Consider the following 17,314-nt stretch of genomic DNA (forward strand, 5'->3'; position numbering starts at 1 on the left):
CAGTAGAAATTAGCCTAGTGTTGAATATAAGGTTGTGAGGAAATTTACATTCTAGTATTTGATGCATTTGCTTATAGTAAGAGTTGAAAATTAATTGATTACGTAAAAGCTCAACTGGCGCTGATCTCTGGCTGACTGTGTCATGCAAAGTTTGTTTCTATCTGCGACTAAAAAAATAGATAAAAAAAAAAGTGACAGGGGACGTTTCTACAATATGAATCTCTAATTAGAGAATCAAGCCATACAAGAATAATCCATTCCAGAACACGAGAGACCAGAAGTTAATGACCAACACGGAAATGATCATGAAGTGGAACGACAGCTTCCTCAGGTGGAATCCTGCCGACTACAACAACACCACAGTTATCCGAGTTCCCTACGAAGTCGTTTGGTATCCTGATATCATCCTTTATAACACGTGAGTGTAAAACGTGATTTCTATGTAAGGGACTTGTTTTATGTAAGGTTTTAGCCTTGTTTGGTATTATTCTTTGTCACGAAAATTACGATAGCTGTTCATCCAATTGTCAGATAATACTGATGGCTGAAGAATTATTGCCCTTCACTTTATTTGCATTAACCTCAAAACAATCTTTCTCAATTCAGGTACGTTGTCCAACTTCACAGGCACCTTTTCATTAATGAAAAAAGCACTGCAGTCTTTGCAGCATTTAATTCCTTGTGATTATTCAGTTATCAACAGAAATCAAATAAAAGGCTGAGGCACAGACTTGGAAGATGAACAACTCCCGTAGTAATTTTGAGAGCTTATTTTGTTTATGTTCATCTTTTTTCCAGGGCGGATTCTAACTATCGTTTAGGGATGATCGCTACTAACGCAATCATTTCTTACACCGGCGAAGTCGAGTTGATCTTCCACGCCATATTTCAGTCGACTTGCGACATCGACATTAGCTGGTATCCTTTCGACCAACAAGACTGTAAGATGCATTTTGCGTCATGGACTTACGATTCCACTAAGGTATGCCAGAGAGAGAGAGAGAGAGAAGAATGGGTAGAAAGTGGAAACAAAAAATTTGGCTTAACAGTGAAATAAAGTAACATCAAAATTTACTTCTTACGAGGTAATAACAAATTTCATGACTCGCGCCCATCACTTGAAAGAAAGGATGAAGATTCAAGTTCTAAAGAAACATCCAGAATAGAATTGAGCCTTAAGTATTTCCTCTAACGAAGTTACTTTCTTTTCAGCTTCGCTTGGTACAGGCACCGGCAGACCTTTCTCAATATAATCCTCACCCTGAGTTTTACCTCGAAAATTTCTACTCAGAATTGTACGAAGCTCAAGACCCGTGCTGTGCGAGCCCATTTTCCAGTAAGAAAGCAACTAAATTTAAGAAATATTTCTAACGTTACTCTTGAAATGAAATATTCCTATTTTGCATCAGCGCGCAGACATGCTTTCTGTGTTGCAAAATTGCTATAAACTTTCAATGTCTGGAAATTCAACAATTTGATCTTAAGTCAGAACATGAGTTACTTCTTATACTTGGGAAAAAATCGTTATATATTACACAGAATTTGAAGATACACATTTCACATGTGGCTAAAGTTAAAGTTGAACTAGGTAACCATACACCATCTACTGTGCATGGTATGCTTCTGAATGTAACTGCAAATAAAGTGTCATTAGCAAAAGTTAAAATAGATGTAACTTTAAAAATAAATCAAATTCATTAGTTGCGGCATGAGGGTAATGTTTACTGTCGTATGCTTAGGCAATGAATAGATGAATCTTCAACATAATATATTCACTGAATTAATTGTTTGATTGATTCTTATTCTTTTAGCGGTAGTTTATCACGTGCAACTACAGAGAAGGACGATGTTTGCCATCTATTTCTTCATTATGCCAGGGACCATCGTCAACATCTGTGGTAAGGTTTATTACGTTGAAAGATTCAAGTAATTGTTGTCATTTTTTATCATTGATCGTCATCATCGGTTTTTCAGTAACTTCATAATAAATCAAAAACTTTTAGAGCCACATTTTACTTATATTGTCATAACTTGCAATCATTCCAGTTCTGACAAGATTTAAATTTCATAGCAGGTAACAGAACAAGAACAGCTGTTCTCTTATGTAAGGCAGTTATTTTGACACTAAAATCAGTTTCAACTGCTGTATACTGTATTTCATATTTTCCTTATAGTCGTTTCCATACTTATATGTAGCGCATTAAAACTTACAGCCCTCTGCTCCTAAACTGTTTATCTCAGGGTACTTCATCATTTCGAATATATTTTCTTCCATTCTTCCTTTCAGCCCTGCTGACCTTCCTTCTGCCCTCCGAATCAGGGGAGAAAATCAGCCTGGCCACTAACGCCTTGCTGGCCATGATGGTTTTCCTGATGGCCATGACCCAGGATATTCCACCCACTGAGCAGGTGCCTCTCATAGGTAATAAATTAAACGTCTTGTTGAATGTTAGCTCTAAGAAAGAAACGTAAAGGTTAGAGAAAAGAAACCTTTAGGAAGTGTAAAGATCCACAAATGGGAAGGGGTCAAGTGTAGGTCAAGCGAACCCTAAAATTTTATGTATAAGCAAAACTCCTGTAAGAAAAACTTCCGGTTAAACAACCTCAAAAGGGGAAATAGAATTGGCATCATTAAAAAGGAACGGGGCAGTATGATCAATTGTTTGTAGTTCTTGGTTTAAGTGAAAAAATAAGGCCAGAACAGGGCAAGTTGGGTAGAAATTTCACAGAAAATCTTACTCCAATTAAAACCACTGGTAAACAACGAAAGACAGCATAGAACTGACCCACCCAGACATTTTTGTCCAATGTTATTGCAATACATCATTAGCAATGCCTAAAACGCTGTGACACCAAAAGGCCGGTGAGTTTTCCGCCACTCACGTCCTTGTGCTTTGCCTTTTAGTTCTCATCGAAGTAGACCTGGATCTTCAACTCTTCTGGTGCCCACAAGAGCCCAGTTTACACTCTAACGTACTATTCTTCCAAGAGTTGTGCGAAGGACTTATCCAAACCATCTTCATCTCCTTTTCACCATTATCTCAGTTTCATATGGAACCTCTGCAGTTTCCCTTGTGGTATAATTTCTAACGTCACTCTGCATCTGACCCCTAATATTCTTCTTAGAGTTTTATTCTCAAATCGAAATATCTTTTAGAGAGTTTCATTTCCGCACAGAAATACAGATCGCACTAGACTTATGCGTAGTGCTATGTTCTTATGCAGTTTCAATCTATTTGATTTCCAAATCTTATTCAGCTTGCCTATTGTCTTATATGCCTTTATTTTAAGTCTTCCACTCAAGAGAACTTTTGCTGGATATCATCTTCCTATAGGACCAAAAGATTCAACACGTTAGTCCTTTCTTCATCTAATGTTATTTCGTACCTTTGTACAAACCCCGCCCTCATTATTTTGTCTTTTTTTTATAATTAGTAGGAGCCCCACCTCCCTAGATGTATAACGCATAGTGGTGTTTGCTGATTAAGACATCAGCTTCACATTATGAGTCTATCAATTTTCTATCGTTGCTCCAATCTCAACCTTCTCTTCCATCTATATATGTATGCATATATACTGTATATATGTATATATATATATATATATATATATATATATATATATATATATATATTGTAGATATGTATATATATATATATATATATATATGTATATATATATATGTATATATGTACAAGTAAACCCAAAGTAAATCTTCTACTTACGATTAAAGAAATAGAACTTCATGACAACAATGAATATGAACAAAGTCATTCATCTTTTGTGTGTGTGTGTGTGGTAATCAAACAAACCTTTTCAATAGAAAACTAAACCATATTAAGACTTTTTTCCTAACTTATATCTCGGCAGGTCGTTATTACGGTGGCTGCATCTTCCTCTTGTCTCTGAATATCGCAGCGTCTGTCTACAGTCTGAGATGCTTCTTCACTTCTGATGCTCGTATGTCCAGGCCGCTCTGGTAAGCCAGACTAAGAATTTAGGTACTGAATGGCGTAAAATTATTGGTTCTCTGCTTTGCAGCATTCAAGAAATTCTTTTTCTTGCCTATGAATTACTAACATGTAATGGACAGAAGAAAATCAAATAGGCCTTGTGGAATTTATGCTTCTTATTAGACGAACTTTCGGTTACTATTGGGTTGCTTGTATCTACCTTTTCCCATTTCTACTTTTGCTCTACATAGCTCTCTTTTCTCCTCCCTTCTCTTTTCTGTTGACCCCTTTCAAGCAGTACCGTACTGACGTAATTCATGCACAAAACATTTTGTCCTTTCCAAAAGAAAACGATAGATTTAATAAGTACTCGGGATAAAAGCTGCATTAGGTGCTACAATGAGAGAAATGAGTCACGGAATAGCTAGCTCTTGGAACAAGTGTCAGCAACTTGCGCATACGTCACAAACTGGTTAAATATTTACAAGTCAACGACTTATTAGTAGTCCTAATCGGAGCTTCATACAGTTATCCAGCACTCCCCCTAACATTCGTTCACCACTTCCGGTTGTTGGTTTATTTTAAACCTGTTTGTGATGTGTATGGGATAAATTGCCAACTTAAGCTTTTGACGTTTTACTGTAGTGTGGATGCACTTTAGTAAAACTTATACTGTGTGTGTGTGTGTGTGTGTTCTCTGTAATTGTCAGTTTAATATTTTTCTTAAAAAGGTTTATAAAACAAAGAGAAGTAAATGAGCCGCTATGTTTCAACCGATGGGTATTGGTCGAGATATAAAGGCTTATTGAAGTTACTTCATTTTTATTATGGGCCTCTTGAAGTAACACACACACAATTACACTTACTGTTACGTCACGGATTACGAACTCTTCTGTATCTGACAGCATGCTGCTGCGGTTCCTTGGCCGCTTATTCTCCGTCTCTCCTCCTGAAGAAGTGAAAAGAAAATGGGATCTTGAACTCGCCAAGGTAAATATTTTTCTCTGATTATTCTCGTCATCTCTTATAATTCCATTTTTATTAAAAGAGTTATTTTTCTTACAAGAGAATTACTCCAACTGTGAAAAAGACCCGACAACCTAATGTTAGGTATTAGACTTCTCCTTTATCTATGCCCTGAAAAGATAGCCTGTCAGATTAATACCTAAAATTGGAAGTATCCTGATGAAAAGACACTTTGTAGCAATTACTATAATGTACAAAATTTTGGATTTTAATCTTTAGTGTCTTGATGATCTCTAAATAATATGGTTAGATGGGTGGACCGTTAGGATCCACTTCATATCAATTTTCTTTTTTTCATTAATTTCGCCTAGGAGTTTCTATATCGAGCTATACCCTTTGTTATCTTTAACATGTTTCCTTGAAGTTAAAAAAAAAATATTTAGATTATTTCATCATCTGATAATTGGACGAAAATCAGCCTAATTGTGGCATAGCATCGTAGTTAAAAGAAAGAAATTTTCTACACAGGAAGACATAGGTAAATGTAACATAGCTTGAATATATGTAACAAAAGTGGAATGGTTTTAGTTTAACAAAGACTTTAGGCCATTTTAATTCCAGTTTAACTGCTTTTGTTTTAGTGACGTTTTTAAACTTTTATGAGGCTAAAAGAGAGATATCGGCATGTGGACCCTTCGTTGGGTTGACAATGCTCAAATCCATGTACTGTAGAGCAGCCTTCTTTACGCATGTGATTATAGGTCTTACACACGGAATCAAGGAAACCCGAAAGGAAGGATTTACTGGAAAATGAATTTCGTTTGAAATCTCGTTTACTTGAACTCCAGATACCCCGACTGGTGAGCATGTAACACGTAGCTTAGCAAAAACAGTAGTCTGTATAACTTTAGTCAAAGTAGTTAGTTCCAGTAGTCTGTCTAATCTTGGTCAAAGTAGCTGAAAATTCGCAAGAATCAGATCTGCAATCACTTTTTTATCTTTTCCATTTATATTACGGATGTTAAACTGGTAGCAACAAGTTGATTGGTAGTGGAAAGATGGCAGTTAAAGGTACATCAAAACAAATTTGATAAACTATATCTCCAGCAAAAGTGAGTGATCAAATAGACTGGTTTCTCAGTGGTACCTTCTGCATTATTAGCCTACACGTATGACCCTACGAGGAAGCTGTCTCAAACCAATCATTTAATTTACCTGAAGAGTATTGTGTAAACATGCTTGAATATTACAGGCTCAATCTAGATCCAAATATTCAAGAACGAACTGTTCTACGCTAACCTATTCACTTCACTACCACCGTAGTTTTCCATAGTTCTGTTAATCACCTCACAGGTTTTACAAATTCTAGTTTAAAATCCGTACTCGGTTTTTGTTCTGTTTCACTAATATTATCCCACAAGCTACTGAACCCAGTTCTGTTATGCTCGTTACTTTCGAATGGTAAGGATTCAGTATATCTTAATATTTTGTACCACTGCAATTTTTCAAATTGAGAAAACGCTCTTTTGGGACATGCACTAAAGGGCGACAACCTTACACAGCAATTCAAATTGAACAGAATTCTAGTAAGTCAAAAGAAGGAATATGACGATACAAATAGTAAAAATTAGTAGAACAACAGAGATGATTATATATATACATAATATATATATACACACATATACATATACATACATACATATATATATATATATATATATATATATATATATATATATATATATATATATATATATATATATATATGACTATTTATCACATCACCGTGATTCATATACAATCAGAAAGCTACAAACGTCCTTTAATATTCAATTCACTCTACACCTCGGAAGTAATATATTTTCATATATGTTACCGAAGGGGAATTTTTAATTGATAATAAGTCCACCGTCCCGTGGGGTCGAACCAGCGACGGACGAGGAATCAGGACTACAGTGACACACTAACCAGTCGGCCAGTCGGCCACCTCTCTTGTGGCCGACTGGTTAGTGTGTCACTGTAGTCCTGATTCCTCGTCCGTCGCTGGTTCGACCCCACGGGACGGTGGACTTATTATCAATTAAAAATTCCTTCGGTAACATATATGAAAAAAAATATATTACTTCCGAGGTAGAGTGAATTGATATTAAAGGACGTTTGTAGCTTTTGATATATATATATATATATATATATATATATATATATATATATATATATATATATATATATATATATATATATATGAATATATATATATATATATATATATATATATATATTTATATATATATATGAATATATATGACCGACCCCGACCTCTCATGGGGTCTACTTACTCTGGTCCGGCTGCAGTACTGTGGGTCATGCTTAAATAAGACACGGGGCAAATTTAACAATGATCTGTATTAACTAAAACTTACACAAGGGTCCAAGTATCTAAGTAAACTAAAATCTACAGTAAACGCGAGTTAGAGGCTGAGGGGGAAACCGACGGAGGTAGCAAGGGGATGTGCGTCTTTCCCCTAACTTGAACGAAACCTCACTGCCTTCTCAAGGGGACGCCTTTGGGCATCTGCCTCCGCCTCTAGTACCGCACAGCCCCCGATTTCTTCTCTCCTGGACGTGATTGGCTCTGGCACGTCAACTGAGGCCTATCAGCCAATCGGTGCCAGGAAAGGTGACGCTATATCCCAACGAACTTTTGGGGGGGTTTCCGGGCGGAGGAAGATTTCTTCTCTGTCTGAGAGAAGATGGCCGTTAGCCGGTCCTGTCATGGCGTCCTGTGACTTCTCAGGAGTCAGAGGGATTCTTACAAGGACCGAGAAGGGCTTAGCACTCTCCTCCCAAGTCCTTTGCGTCCCCGCAAACTGCGGCCACCCCCACCCCCGATCCCGTCACGAGCCTCGTCCCTCACGGTTACTGATTTAACTAATTAAAATTAACTATCTCTAAGTGGGCCAGCTGACGCATGTACAAGCCCAAATTACAAGTAAATGCAACACGTATTACAACCAACACAAAATAAATTTAGATTATTTTTGTCTTTTATTTACTCATTTATTTTTTCCTTCTATATTCTTTTTCCTCTGTGTTTGCGAAGTCCACCAACCAAAAGATCAAGTCCTGCACTCCTACTAAACATAAAAAAATGGTGGTCATAACAATAACAAGAAAATAATGCATTTTAACGTAATCATGACAATATGGCATCCATTCTTAATCACATTGCATCGCGCAAATGTACAAAATTTTCCTGAAAGAATTGGATACAAAAAACACAAAATTTGGAAATTTAGACACAACAACATAATAAAAAAGCAGTGGACTTTTAACAAAACAAGCAAAAAGAACATAATTTCATAGCATCAATTTACCTTTAAGGTAACTACCCAAATAATAATAGCGAAAAATCATAAATCATGCACAAAAAATTCCAGCACCTGTGTGAATGTAACATAAAAGAAATCTTACAAAAATTGCGGCATCTAGCTTGTTATACAGTATTATTGAACACAAAATAAGGGACAAGAGCAACAAAAAATTAAAGCATAAAGCATAATAAAGATGTTGCGTAGAAATCCACATAACCACAATGCTAAAATTAAAACACTGAAATATGACATACAGGAAAGGACATTGACACTCAGACATTTGGAAAAATTAAAACACAAACATGAAATATAAAACATAAAACGTTTGGTGTGACTCTGATTCCCTAGTAAAGACGTGGGACGGTATTTACAGATTTTGATCACTGACCCCTTTCACTCACTTTGCAATGGCATTCACTTAAGACATGGGCTCGTGAGCACGCTCTTGCGCTATCAGCATGGCACCCACCTGCGCGCTTGCGTGTTCCACTGGCTCTTCTCCCAAATACCCAGTCAATCCCGGGTAGGGGGTTACCGGTTTGTTGGTGTGGAACACTAGGCTGTCCTAAAGCACTGCACGCAGGTGTGACAGGTGTTGCTAGGCTACGGCCCCAGTACGGATGTGCTGAATAACCGCAGTGGTGTGTTTGATCTCTTTCACACGATACGGTCCCGCATAGGCCGGTTCGAGTTTGTGCTTCGGCAGTCGCTTTCTCCTCAGATAGATTCTATCCCCTACCTGGAATGCGGAATCATGTGTGCGGAAGCGTTTATCGTACCGCACCCGATACTTTTCATTGGCCCTCAGGAGCAGTCGCTGGGTAGTTTGGAACACTCGTCGGGTCATGTTACAAAACCAAACCCGGTACTGTTCGACTGCGTATAGTGGCATCTGTTGAGGATCCAAGACCATTGAGTACGGCAGTCGAATATCCTGGCCGAACATCAGGAAATAGGAGGGTCCCTAATCGAGCTGTTATAAGCGATGTTAATAGCCAGCTCAGTAGTCTGCCGCAGAGACGGCCATGAAGTCGGGTGATCCTCAACTAGGTATCTTAAGACACTGATCACTTCACGATTATGGGACTCAACTACTGTCGGCTGACGGCCGATAAACCGCAATGGCGACATGCCTTATTTGCATGAGAGCTGTAAATTCACGGATCATCTCATTGACGAATTCACGTCCATCGTCACCGAGCAACATCCCAGGACGCCCGAACCGACACACGAGGGAACATAACACCTTAGCCACTTCACCTGCCGTCTTATTCTCCATCGCATACACATGTGTGAAATGTGTGAACGCATTCACGAACACACAAATATATTTAGGTTGTCCTTGCTCAGATGGTAGTGGTCCGACCACATCCATATGTACTCTATCCCATTTCACAGGGATCACAGGCCACTGTCTGGCCTTCGGTATCATATGTCTGTACTTTCCATCGTATTACACACATGGCAATTTCTTACAAATCTAGTTATGTCCTTACGCATGCTAACCTAAAGGTGCTCACGGGCTCTTCTAAGGGATCTCTCTATACCTACATGCCCAGCATAGGGGCTTACATGGATCGTGTGCATGGCTCTCTATCAAAGCTCGAGGAAGGACGACTCGGGCTCGGATATCACCGGGCCTTTTCTCTTATCTACAAAACAAGACGTCTCCTTCAATGAAGAACGCATCCTTTCGCAAATGCACAGAACTCGGGAACTCGCTGCTCTCACCTCTCACACAGGCCTTGATTTGGTTAATCCAGGCTTCAGAACCCTGACTCTCGACCAGCTCTCGCACACTCCAACCATAAAAATCAACCACACTTTCACACTCTGGGCATTTATTCTGGACTTCCTCAGTCGGAGTTCCACCTGCATTCAACCAGCTGTCATCTCGGCCACTCCCACTCACCTGTAAGTGCCCACCCGATTGCCGTTTTCTATGCTCAGCGCTCCCATCTGATTGTTAGCTTTTGTCGTAACGTTGCTGGCACTAGTGCCGGCACCGCCTGTGACATCAGTGTTGCGAGACTTCTTTAGTCGTTCTTCCTTGCGCTTTGCAGCACGTGTTGTTACTCCTATGACGTTCCTGGAGAGAGCATCCGCCACCCTATTACTTTTTCCTGGAATATGCTCAATTTTTATGATATCGAACTCTAGAATTCGCTCGATCCAACGAGCTTGGCGTTTAGTAATCTCGCTCTTCTTAAATAGGTACGTTAACGGTCGATGATCTGTGAAAATCTTTACTTTATGTCCCAATAAAAAATAGCGGTGTCTCTCCAGCAACCATAGGACTGCCAAAGCCTCTCGATCGAAGGTACCATAATTTCTCTCTGTCCCTTTTAACGCTCGTGATGCAAAACAAACTGGTCTCTCTTTACCTTCATCGTCTATCTGAGATATTACCCCTCCAATCGCGATATCACTCACATCTGTGGTCACAATAAATGGCCGATCGAACCTCGGATAAGCCAAGAGTTCGTCGCTCACAAGGGCATCTTTTAATTTCCGAAAAGCGTCTTTTTCCTTCTCACCCCACTGGAAATCAGGTAGCTTCCTTAATGATTCTAATGGTCTCGCTATCTGCCCAAAGTTCCTAATGAATTTACGATAATATCCTGCGAGTCCGAGGAAGCTGGCTACATCCTTCGCATGTTTAGGCTGTGGAAATTCTTTAATTGCTACGACTTTATCGGCACAAGGCTTAAGGCCTTCGGAAGTTATGATGTGCCCAAGAAATTCCACTTCGGTCCGAAAAAATTGGCACTTATCTACGTTAATTTTCATGCCATGGCGCCTTAACGCTTCTAAAACCTCCAACAAGTTAGCCAGATGCTCCTCTACTGTGGCACCGATTACAATGATATTGTCTAGGTATATAAAAACTCCACGGCCTAATATGGAAGCTAAAACTGACATCATTACTCGTGAAAAATGAGCCGGAGCATTCTTTAACCCAAATGGAAGGAAATTATATTCAAATAGCCGATCATTCGTTATAAAGGCCGTTTTCTCCTTACTCTTGTCATCTAAGGGAATTTGATGGTAGCCCGACTTTAGCTCCAGCGTGGTGAAAAATTTACTTTCCCTTACTTTATGCGAAAGCTCTTCGATCGACGGCAATGGGTAGGCATTATCTTTCGTAATGGCATTCAGTCGCCTATAATCAACACACAACCTGAGAAAGCCATCTTTCTTCTTAACTAAAATGATTGGAGAAGCCCAAGGAGATTCGCTTTCTTGAATAATACCCTGATCTTGCAATTGATTTATTGTTTCATCGATTACTTGTTCGTGACATGCAGGAGTTCTATAAGGCTTTGTTCGAATAGGGGGATGATCTCCCGTCTCTATTTTAGAAGGTAACTTATTCATTCTCCCGGGGGCCTCATCTCCAGTTGCTATCACATCTTGGTATTCCCTAACTATGTCTCCTACATAGCTGCGGTAATTTAAAGGCGTTGCTTTGGCAGCCGTTTGTAGTAGCCTTCTAAGCCGTGGTTGGCCGTGACCTTGGCTCTGTGGGGTCAAGGCCGACACTGCGTTATCGGATGCTACAAGGGTGCATACTTCTAAATCACAAAGAGACTCACTACTAAATTCTAACCTATTACTACTTACATTAATAAAAGGTACATTCGCCTTCCCGTCGACGATGGTAGCGACCCCGGGCAACATGAAGTCTGCCCACTTATTATGGGGATTAATATATACGAGTGTGCCTTCTTCTAACTTTCGTGCTGGGACGACAGGAAGGGAATAAAGATGGGAGGGAGGGATTACCTCCCCTACCTCAGGGCTAGCGGATACCACTCCCGTGTCCCCCTTGGATGCCCGGGCCACCTTGACACACCGTCTCCTCTCACCCAGGACGGAAAGCTTTTGGTACTGCCCAATTCCCACTGGCATCAACACTTCCACTACCCCTCTGTCGACCCCATAAAGAGCCACCTTGTGCTCTCGCACGAAGCCAGTTCCCAGAATAATGGGAATTCCTTCCATGTGAGTTGTCGGTACAACATGGAACTTGTGAGCCAAGGCTCGTCCACCTAGGGAGATCTGTTGGTTTACGGTTCGCTGGGTCATTATCTGGTGACCACTCGCAGTGTTTAACAACAGAAATCCCTTCGACGCCATAACAACACCTGTTACTAAGCGTTCCTCGATCAAAGAAACGCATGCACCACTGTCCAACAAGGTATGGTATGTCCCCGTTTCAGTTCCCACCTCAAGAACAGGAACTGAATCTCCACTCTCACGAGAGGGAGAATGGGTAGGGGACGGCTGCTCTTTTCCCCCAACAGATACACACACCCCTTGGGCAGAGGGAGCTCTCACTGGCGGGGAAAGATTCCCACCTACCTGCTGCCCCGGGGATGGCACTACTCCCACTAGGCCCGGTTCTTCTTTTGTGGTCACCGCCGCCACTGGCCCTTGGGGTGCCGGAGGGTGGTTGTTCGCAGGTACACTTCTTCCTCCCCTTCCCCGCCGCTTTCCCCTTCCTTTCAAGAGAGAGGGCGCGCCCTTTGACAAGATGTCGTTTTTTGTACACTCGCTAACTAGATGGTCGGTGGCGCTGTATCTGAAACAATGCTTTTGACCGTACGATGGGCATTGGGCACGCATGTGGCCCTTTCTTCCGCACTGCCAACAGAGTCCTCCTGCCGTACCCACGCTCCCCTTCCCTGGCCCCCCTTGGTCGCTTGGCACTGGGGCCAACTCCGCTCGAGTTGGTTGGGACTGGAAGAGCGCGCCTTTGTGTCACGGACTGGTTGGCGGCGGCGACGATGGGTGGGGGATAGGACAACGCCCTCCCCTCTGCTTGCAGCCGTCTCTTCTTATCTAATGCCAACTGCGCTGAGTCAATCGTCGTCTCCAAGGGTTGCCCAGAGCTGATCAGCAGCGCAGCTACTGAGGTGGGGAGAGCCTTCACCAACATTCGTCTGCAGAATTCCTCTCTGTCCTCCTCTGTCTGCTCTGCGTCCGGGGCCAAACTTTCATAGTCGGTCGAAATTCGGGCGATGTACTCGGCGATACTCTCCCCCACTCGTAATTCTGGACAATAGCTGGCCCACATTTCCCTTCTTGCACCCTTTTTTAGGGCGAAGCGTCGGATAAGGGCTCGTTTGAACGATTCCCAATCCGTTGCTTTGAGATTCCATCTTCTTAGCAACTTGGCCGCGGCCCCAGTCATCTTCACGGTGGTCTGTGCAATTCTCTGGGCATCGGTCCAACCACTAGTGGCATTTTCGACACTGTTAACGAAGGCTTCGATCGACACGAAGTCCTCTTTGGGCCTCGAATTATCGAATTCGAGGATGGGCAATAACGGTATGGGAAGTTTCATCACTACACTGTCAGACACTCCACCGACCGGCGCCGGAGGTTGCATTGCAATCCCCGATGGAGCGGAAGCGATCATTCCATTCCCACTACTAAAGTTCCCCGCCGACGTAGAACCATTATTTGTACCGCCGCTGTTCGTTTCACTCGCGTTCATCGGGTTTCCGCCCCCCTGCCGTCTCCAGTTCATGTATGACCTAAAAAGGGCTCTTTCATTTTGTTCGTATATTTCGCTATTTTCCCCACTCCTTGTCAGACTAACTTCTACCGTCCTACCGTCTCTCTCGTCTTCTTCGTCACTGTCAGCCCTGGGGGCTTTCGTGCTTCGTCTAGTATACACCATTGTCCCTCAGATTAATATCACTCCACAGTTATTGGATTGGCTCGATCGCAGACCAACAGTTCGCTATATTTACTATTAATTAGCGCCTCGCAGCAGACCCCACACACCTGACACCAGAAAATATGACCCTCCCCCTCTCTCATGGGGTCTACTTATTCTGGTCCGGTTGCAGTACTGTGGGTCATGCTTAAATAAGACACAGGGGGCAAATTTAACAGTGATCTGTATTAACTAAAACTTACACAAAGGTCCAAGTATCTAAGTAAACTAAAATCTACAGTAAACGCGAGTTAGAGGCTGAGGGGGAAACCGACGGAGGTTTAATGGGATGTACGTCTTTCCTCTAACTTGAACGAAACCTCACTGCCTTCTCAAGGGGACGCCTTTGGGCATCTGCCTACGCCTCTAGTACCCCACAGCCCCCGATTTCTTCTCTCCTGGACGTGATTGGCTCTGGCACTTCACCTTAGGCCTATCAGCCAATCGGTGCCAGGAAAGGTGACGCTATATCCCAACGAACTTTTGGGGGGTTTCCGGGCGGAAGAAGATTTCTGCTATGTCTGAGAGAAGATGACCTTTGGCCGGTCCTGTCATGGCGTCCTGTGACTTCCTCATTAGTCAGTGGGATTTTTACAAGGACTGAGAAGGGCTTATATATATATATATATATATATATATATATATATATATATATATATATATATATATATATATATATATATATATATATATATATATATATATATATATATATGTGTGTGTGTGTGTGTGTGTGTGTGTGTGTGTGTGTGTGTGTGTGTTTTATTTTCAGGCGATTGTTATGAAAACTGTGTTATAATATGAACGAGAAAAACTTTGAACGATGTATCAATTTTATGAAATTCAAAGCTTCATAACCCCAACTAATTATGAATGAAATATTATATCTGGTTCTAACTTATTTTCAATAATTTATCAAAATTTGTCGCAGTCCACGAGTAATCATAACACCTGTAAAGCACTTTGTTTAATGCTGAACAAAATTTCCTATATTAGTTCATAGATACCTGTTGCTATTTACTTCTCAGTGTGTTGGTGTGTCTTTTATCACACTTCATCAAACACTGATTCCATTCAAAATTATAACAAAGGACGTGATTTCCGTGTACAGTGCCATTAACATTTTTGAGCCATTCGTTGTGAAGAATTCTTAGACAGTGTAGACAAGCGATGAGTCAGTGTTAACAGGAAAAACGAAGACCATTGAGTACGATTTGTAAATTAACTTTAAAAATCTGTACAAACTCTCGGAAATTCTTTTATATAATTTTTTTGCAAACGATTTTTATTTCCATAACAAATACAGAACCTGGTTTAAATCACCTGCTGTCAGTATCAGTGTTGTTGTGGAACTTGCCAGTCGTATTTAGGGAGACAGTTTAAGTGGAATTCTTTTTTTAACTTATCTCACTTCTAACTATCTCCATGAACATTAAGGTTGGCTGGACATCCAGTGGGTCGAAGTCAGCCTTCATTCGAGTGGAACCGAGTAAAGAAGATTCCGGCACTTCATTGAGTAAGTTGTTTCCGACTTGTTTTATCCTTTCTAACGGTTTTTGTAGCTCGTTTCTTTAATTCTTCTCTATTTTTACAAATTCTTTGTGGAGCCAATGACCAGACGGCCTACATATGTAGTACTCTCATTGCTACTGGTGTATAAGGAAAACTATGAGATTACTCTACTTCTAAAACTCACAACCTTGTGAAAAAAAATATTGTGAGCGTTAAACGAATAAGCAGTGAATTTAATATAGAGACCATAACGTACAATTAATAAAAACTCCAAGAAACTTTATTTGCGAATTATCTAAATGCACTACGGGAAAGTTCGTCCGAAGAAATGAAGTTATAGAAGATAGATTATATAGCACGTATCAGGCATAAAACTGTGATTCATTTAAAAGTTCGTTTGGTGAGTAGCTACTCCATGTATTTATTTGCAAATGAATGTGATGTTTGTGTTTACAAAGAAAAAAAAATTCCGTGGGGAATACGCTTTCAGCTATAAGAGTTTTAAAGGAAGTTACGACCAGTTTTTTTCCATAGTCCCTTTATAGATCTGTTACTGAATTAGAAGAAATTATACTGAAATGTATTATATTCTTCCACAGACAGCTACCAGCAGCGTAGCCTAGAGGCACTTGAGGGTATCCATTTGCTCCTGTTATCTAAGGAAGTACAGAAGGCTAAAGGAATGACTGGAAACGGTCCCTCAGCCTCCTCTGACTATGCTCAAGAATGGCGATATTTCTCTCTCGTATTCGACCGATTTTTCTTCGTTGTTTCCGTTTTTGTCTTCGTCATCTTCAACCTGGCTGTTCTTCTTTCGTCTCCGCATGGCATCAGGTTCGAGTATTGTCCACAAGGACCTGGAACCTGCCCAGAGGACTGGGACGCTGATGAAAAATTCGCACTTCTGGAAGCTGGAGAGGGATTGGCGGCTGTTCACGGAGAGGATCATCCTTGATTTGCTAAGGAGATTTCTTACAGTTCAAACTCCTCAAACGGAAAGTGTTTGTGAGGTCTTTGTGGGGCAACGGGTCAACTACCAGTTGACTAAACAATTCCAAAGAAAAACTGTAAAGACGTTCTCTCTTTAAAGTTAGTTAAAATCTAGACAAAATACCCATTAGAATTAAACATTTTAACAAATACTTTATGAATGTGTTTATCGAACATAATTTTGTGAATGACTGCTATCAAAGAAATATCATCTCATGACTGAGACTGGCTATTTAGATACATACTTTGAAAAAAAAAAAAGGCGGGCTAGTTTCTCAGTATTTTCATTACACAAGTAATAATTAAAAGCTCCAAAGCTAATATATAAGTAACGTGAAGTGAAGAAAATACCCTGAGAAGAAATCCTGGATATTTCAGGAATCGGTATTTAGGAAAGGCTTCTTTAATTTATTGACCTTCTTCTAGTCCAAATGTTCGAATTTTCTTACGTGGCATGTTGCATGATTTTATCAATTGTATATACACATTATATGACCTCCCTCCTTCCCTCTTTCTCTCAACAGGTGAATAAATAAATGTGTATATGTATATATACATTTATACATTATATATATATATATATATATATAATATATATATATATATATATATATATATATATATATATACATATACACGAGTTAATATACACATTCGAATACGTCTGTGTTTTTGTATACAACAATCACTGTATGTCGTATTAGAGAATATTGTTTGCCAAGTATTCTACCTACGTGTTTAATTGTATCAAATAAATCTGCTATGATATCAACTTATTTCTTTAATATAATTAA

General features: G+C 40.3%; 1 protein-coding gene across 1 annotated transcript; it reads left to right on the top strand.

The window, feature by feature from the left end:
* Window positions 1-263: 263 nt before the first annotated feature.
* Window positions 264-17,031, top strand: LOC136826770 (neuronal acetylcholine receptor subunit alpha-2-like). The gene is made up of 9 exons (XM_067084193.1): window positions 264-418; window positions 799-982; window positions 1,213-1,336; window positions 1,812-1,898; window positions 2,288-2,422; window positions 3,871-3,979; window positions 4,859-4,943; window positions 15,456-15,534; window positions 16,130-17,031. Exons 1-9 carry the CDS (start codon window positions 285-287, stop codon window positions 16,483-16,485), a joined length of 1,293 nt encoding a protein of 430 aa, XP_066940294.1. The 5' UTR covers window positions 264-284; the 3' UTR covers window positions 16,486-17,031.
* Window positions 17,032-17,314: the final 283 nt, after the last annotated feature.

Source organism: Macrobrachium rosenbergii, chromosome 41 (genome assembly GCF_040412425.1).
Source record: "Macrobrachium rosenbergii isolate ZJJX-2024 chromosome 41, ASM4041242v1, whole genome shotgun sequence".
Classification (NCBI taxonomy): domain Eukaryota; kingdom Metazoa; phylum Arthropoda; class Malacostraca; order Decapoda; family Palaemonidae; genus Macrobrachium; species Macrobrachium rosenbergii.

Excerpts from the sequence above, each read along its gene's own strand:
- LOC136826770 (XM_067084193.1), top strand. The coding sequence starts at position 285 with ATGACCAACACGGAAATGATCATGAAGTGGAACGACAGCTTCCTCAGG. Across the intron at positions 1,337-1,811 it reads CTGTGCGAGCCCATTTTCCA|CGGTAGTTTATCACGTGCAA; the intron begins GTAAGAAAGCAA and ends TTATTCTTTTAG. Across the intron at positions 4,944-15,455 it reads GGGATCTTGAACTCGCCAAG|GTTGGCTGGACATCCAGTGG; the intron begins GTAAATATTTTT and ends ATGAACATTAAG.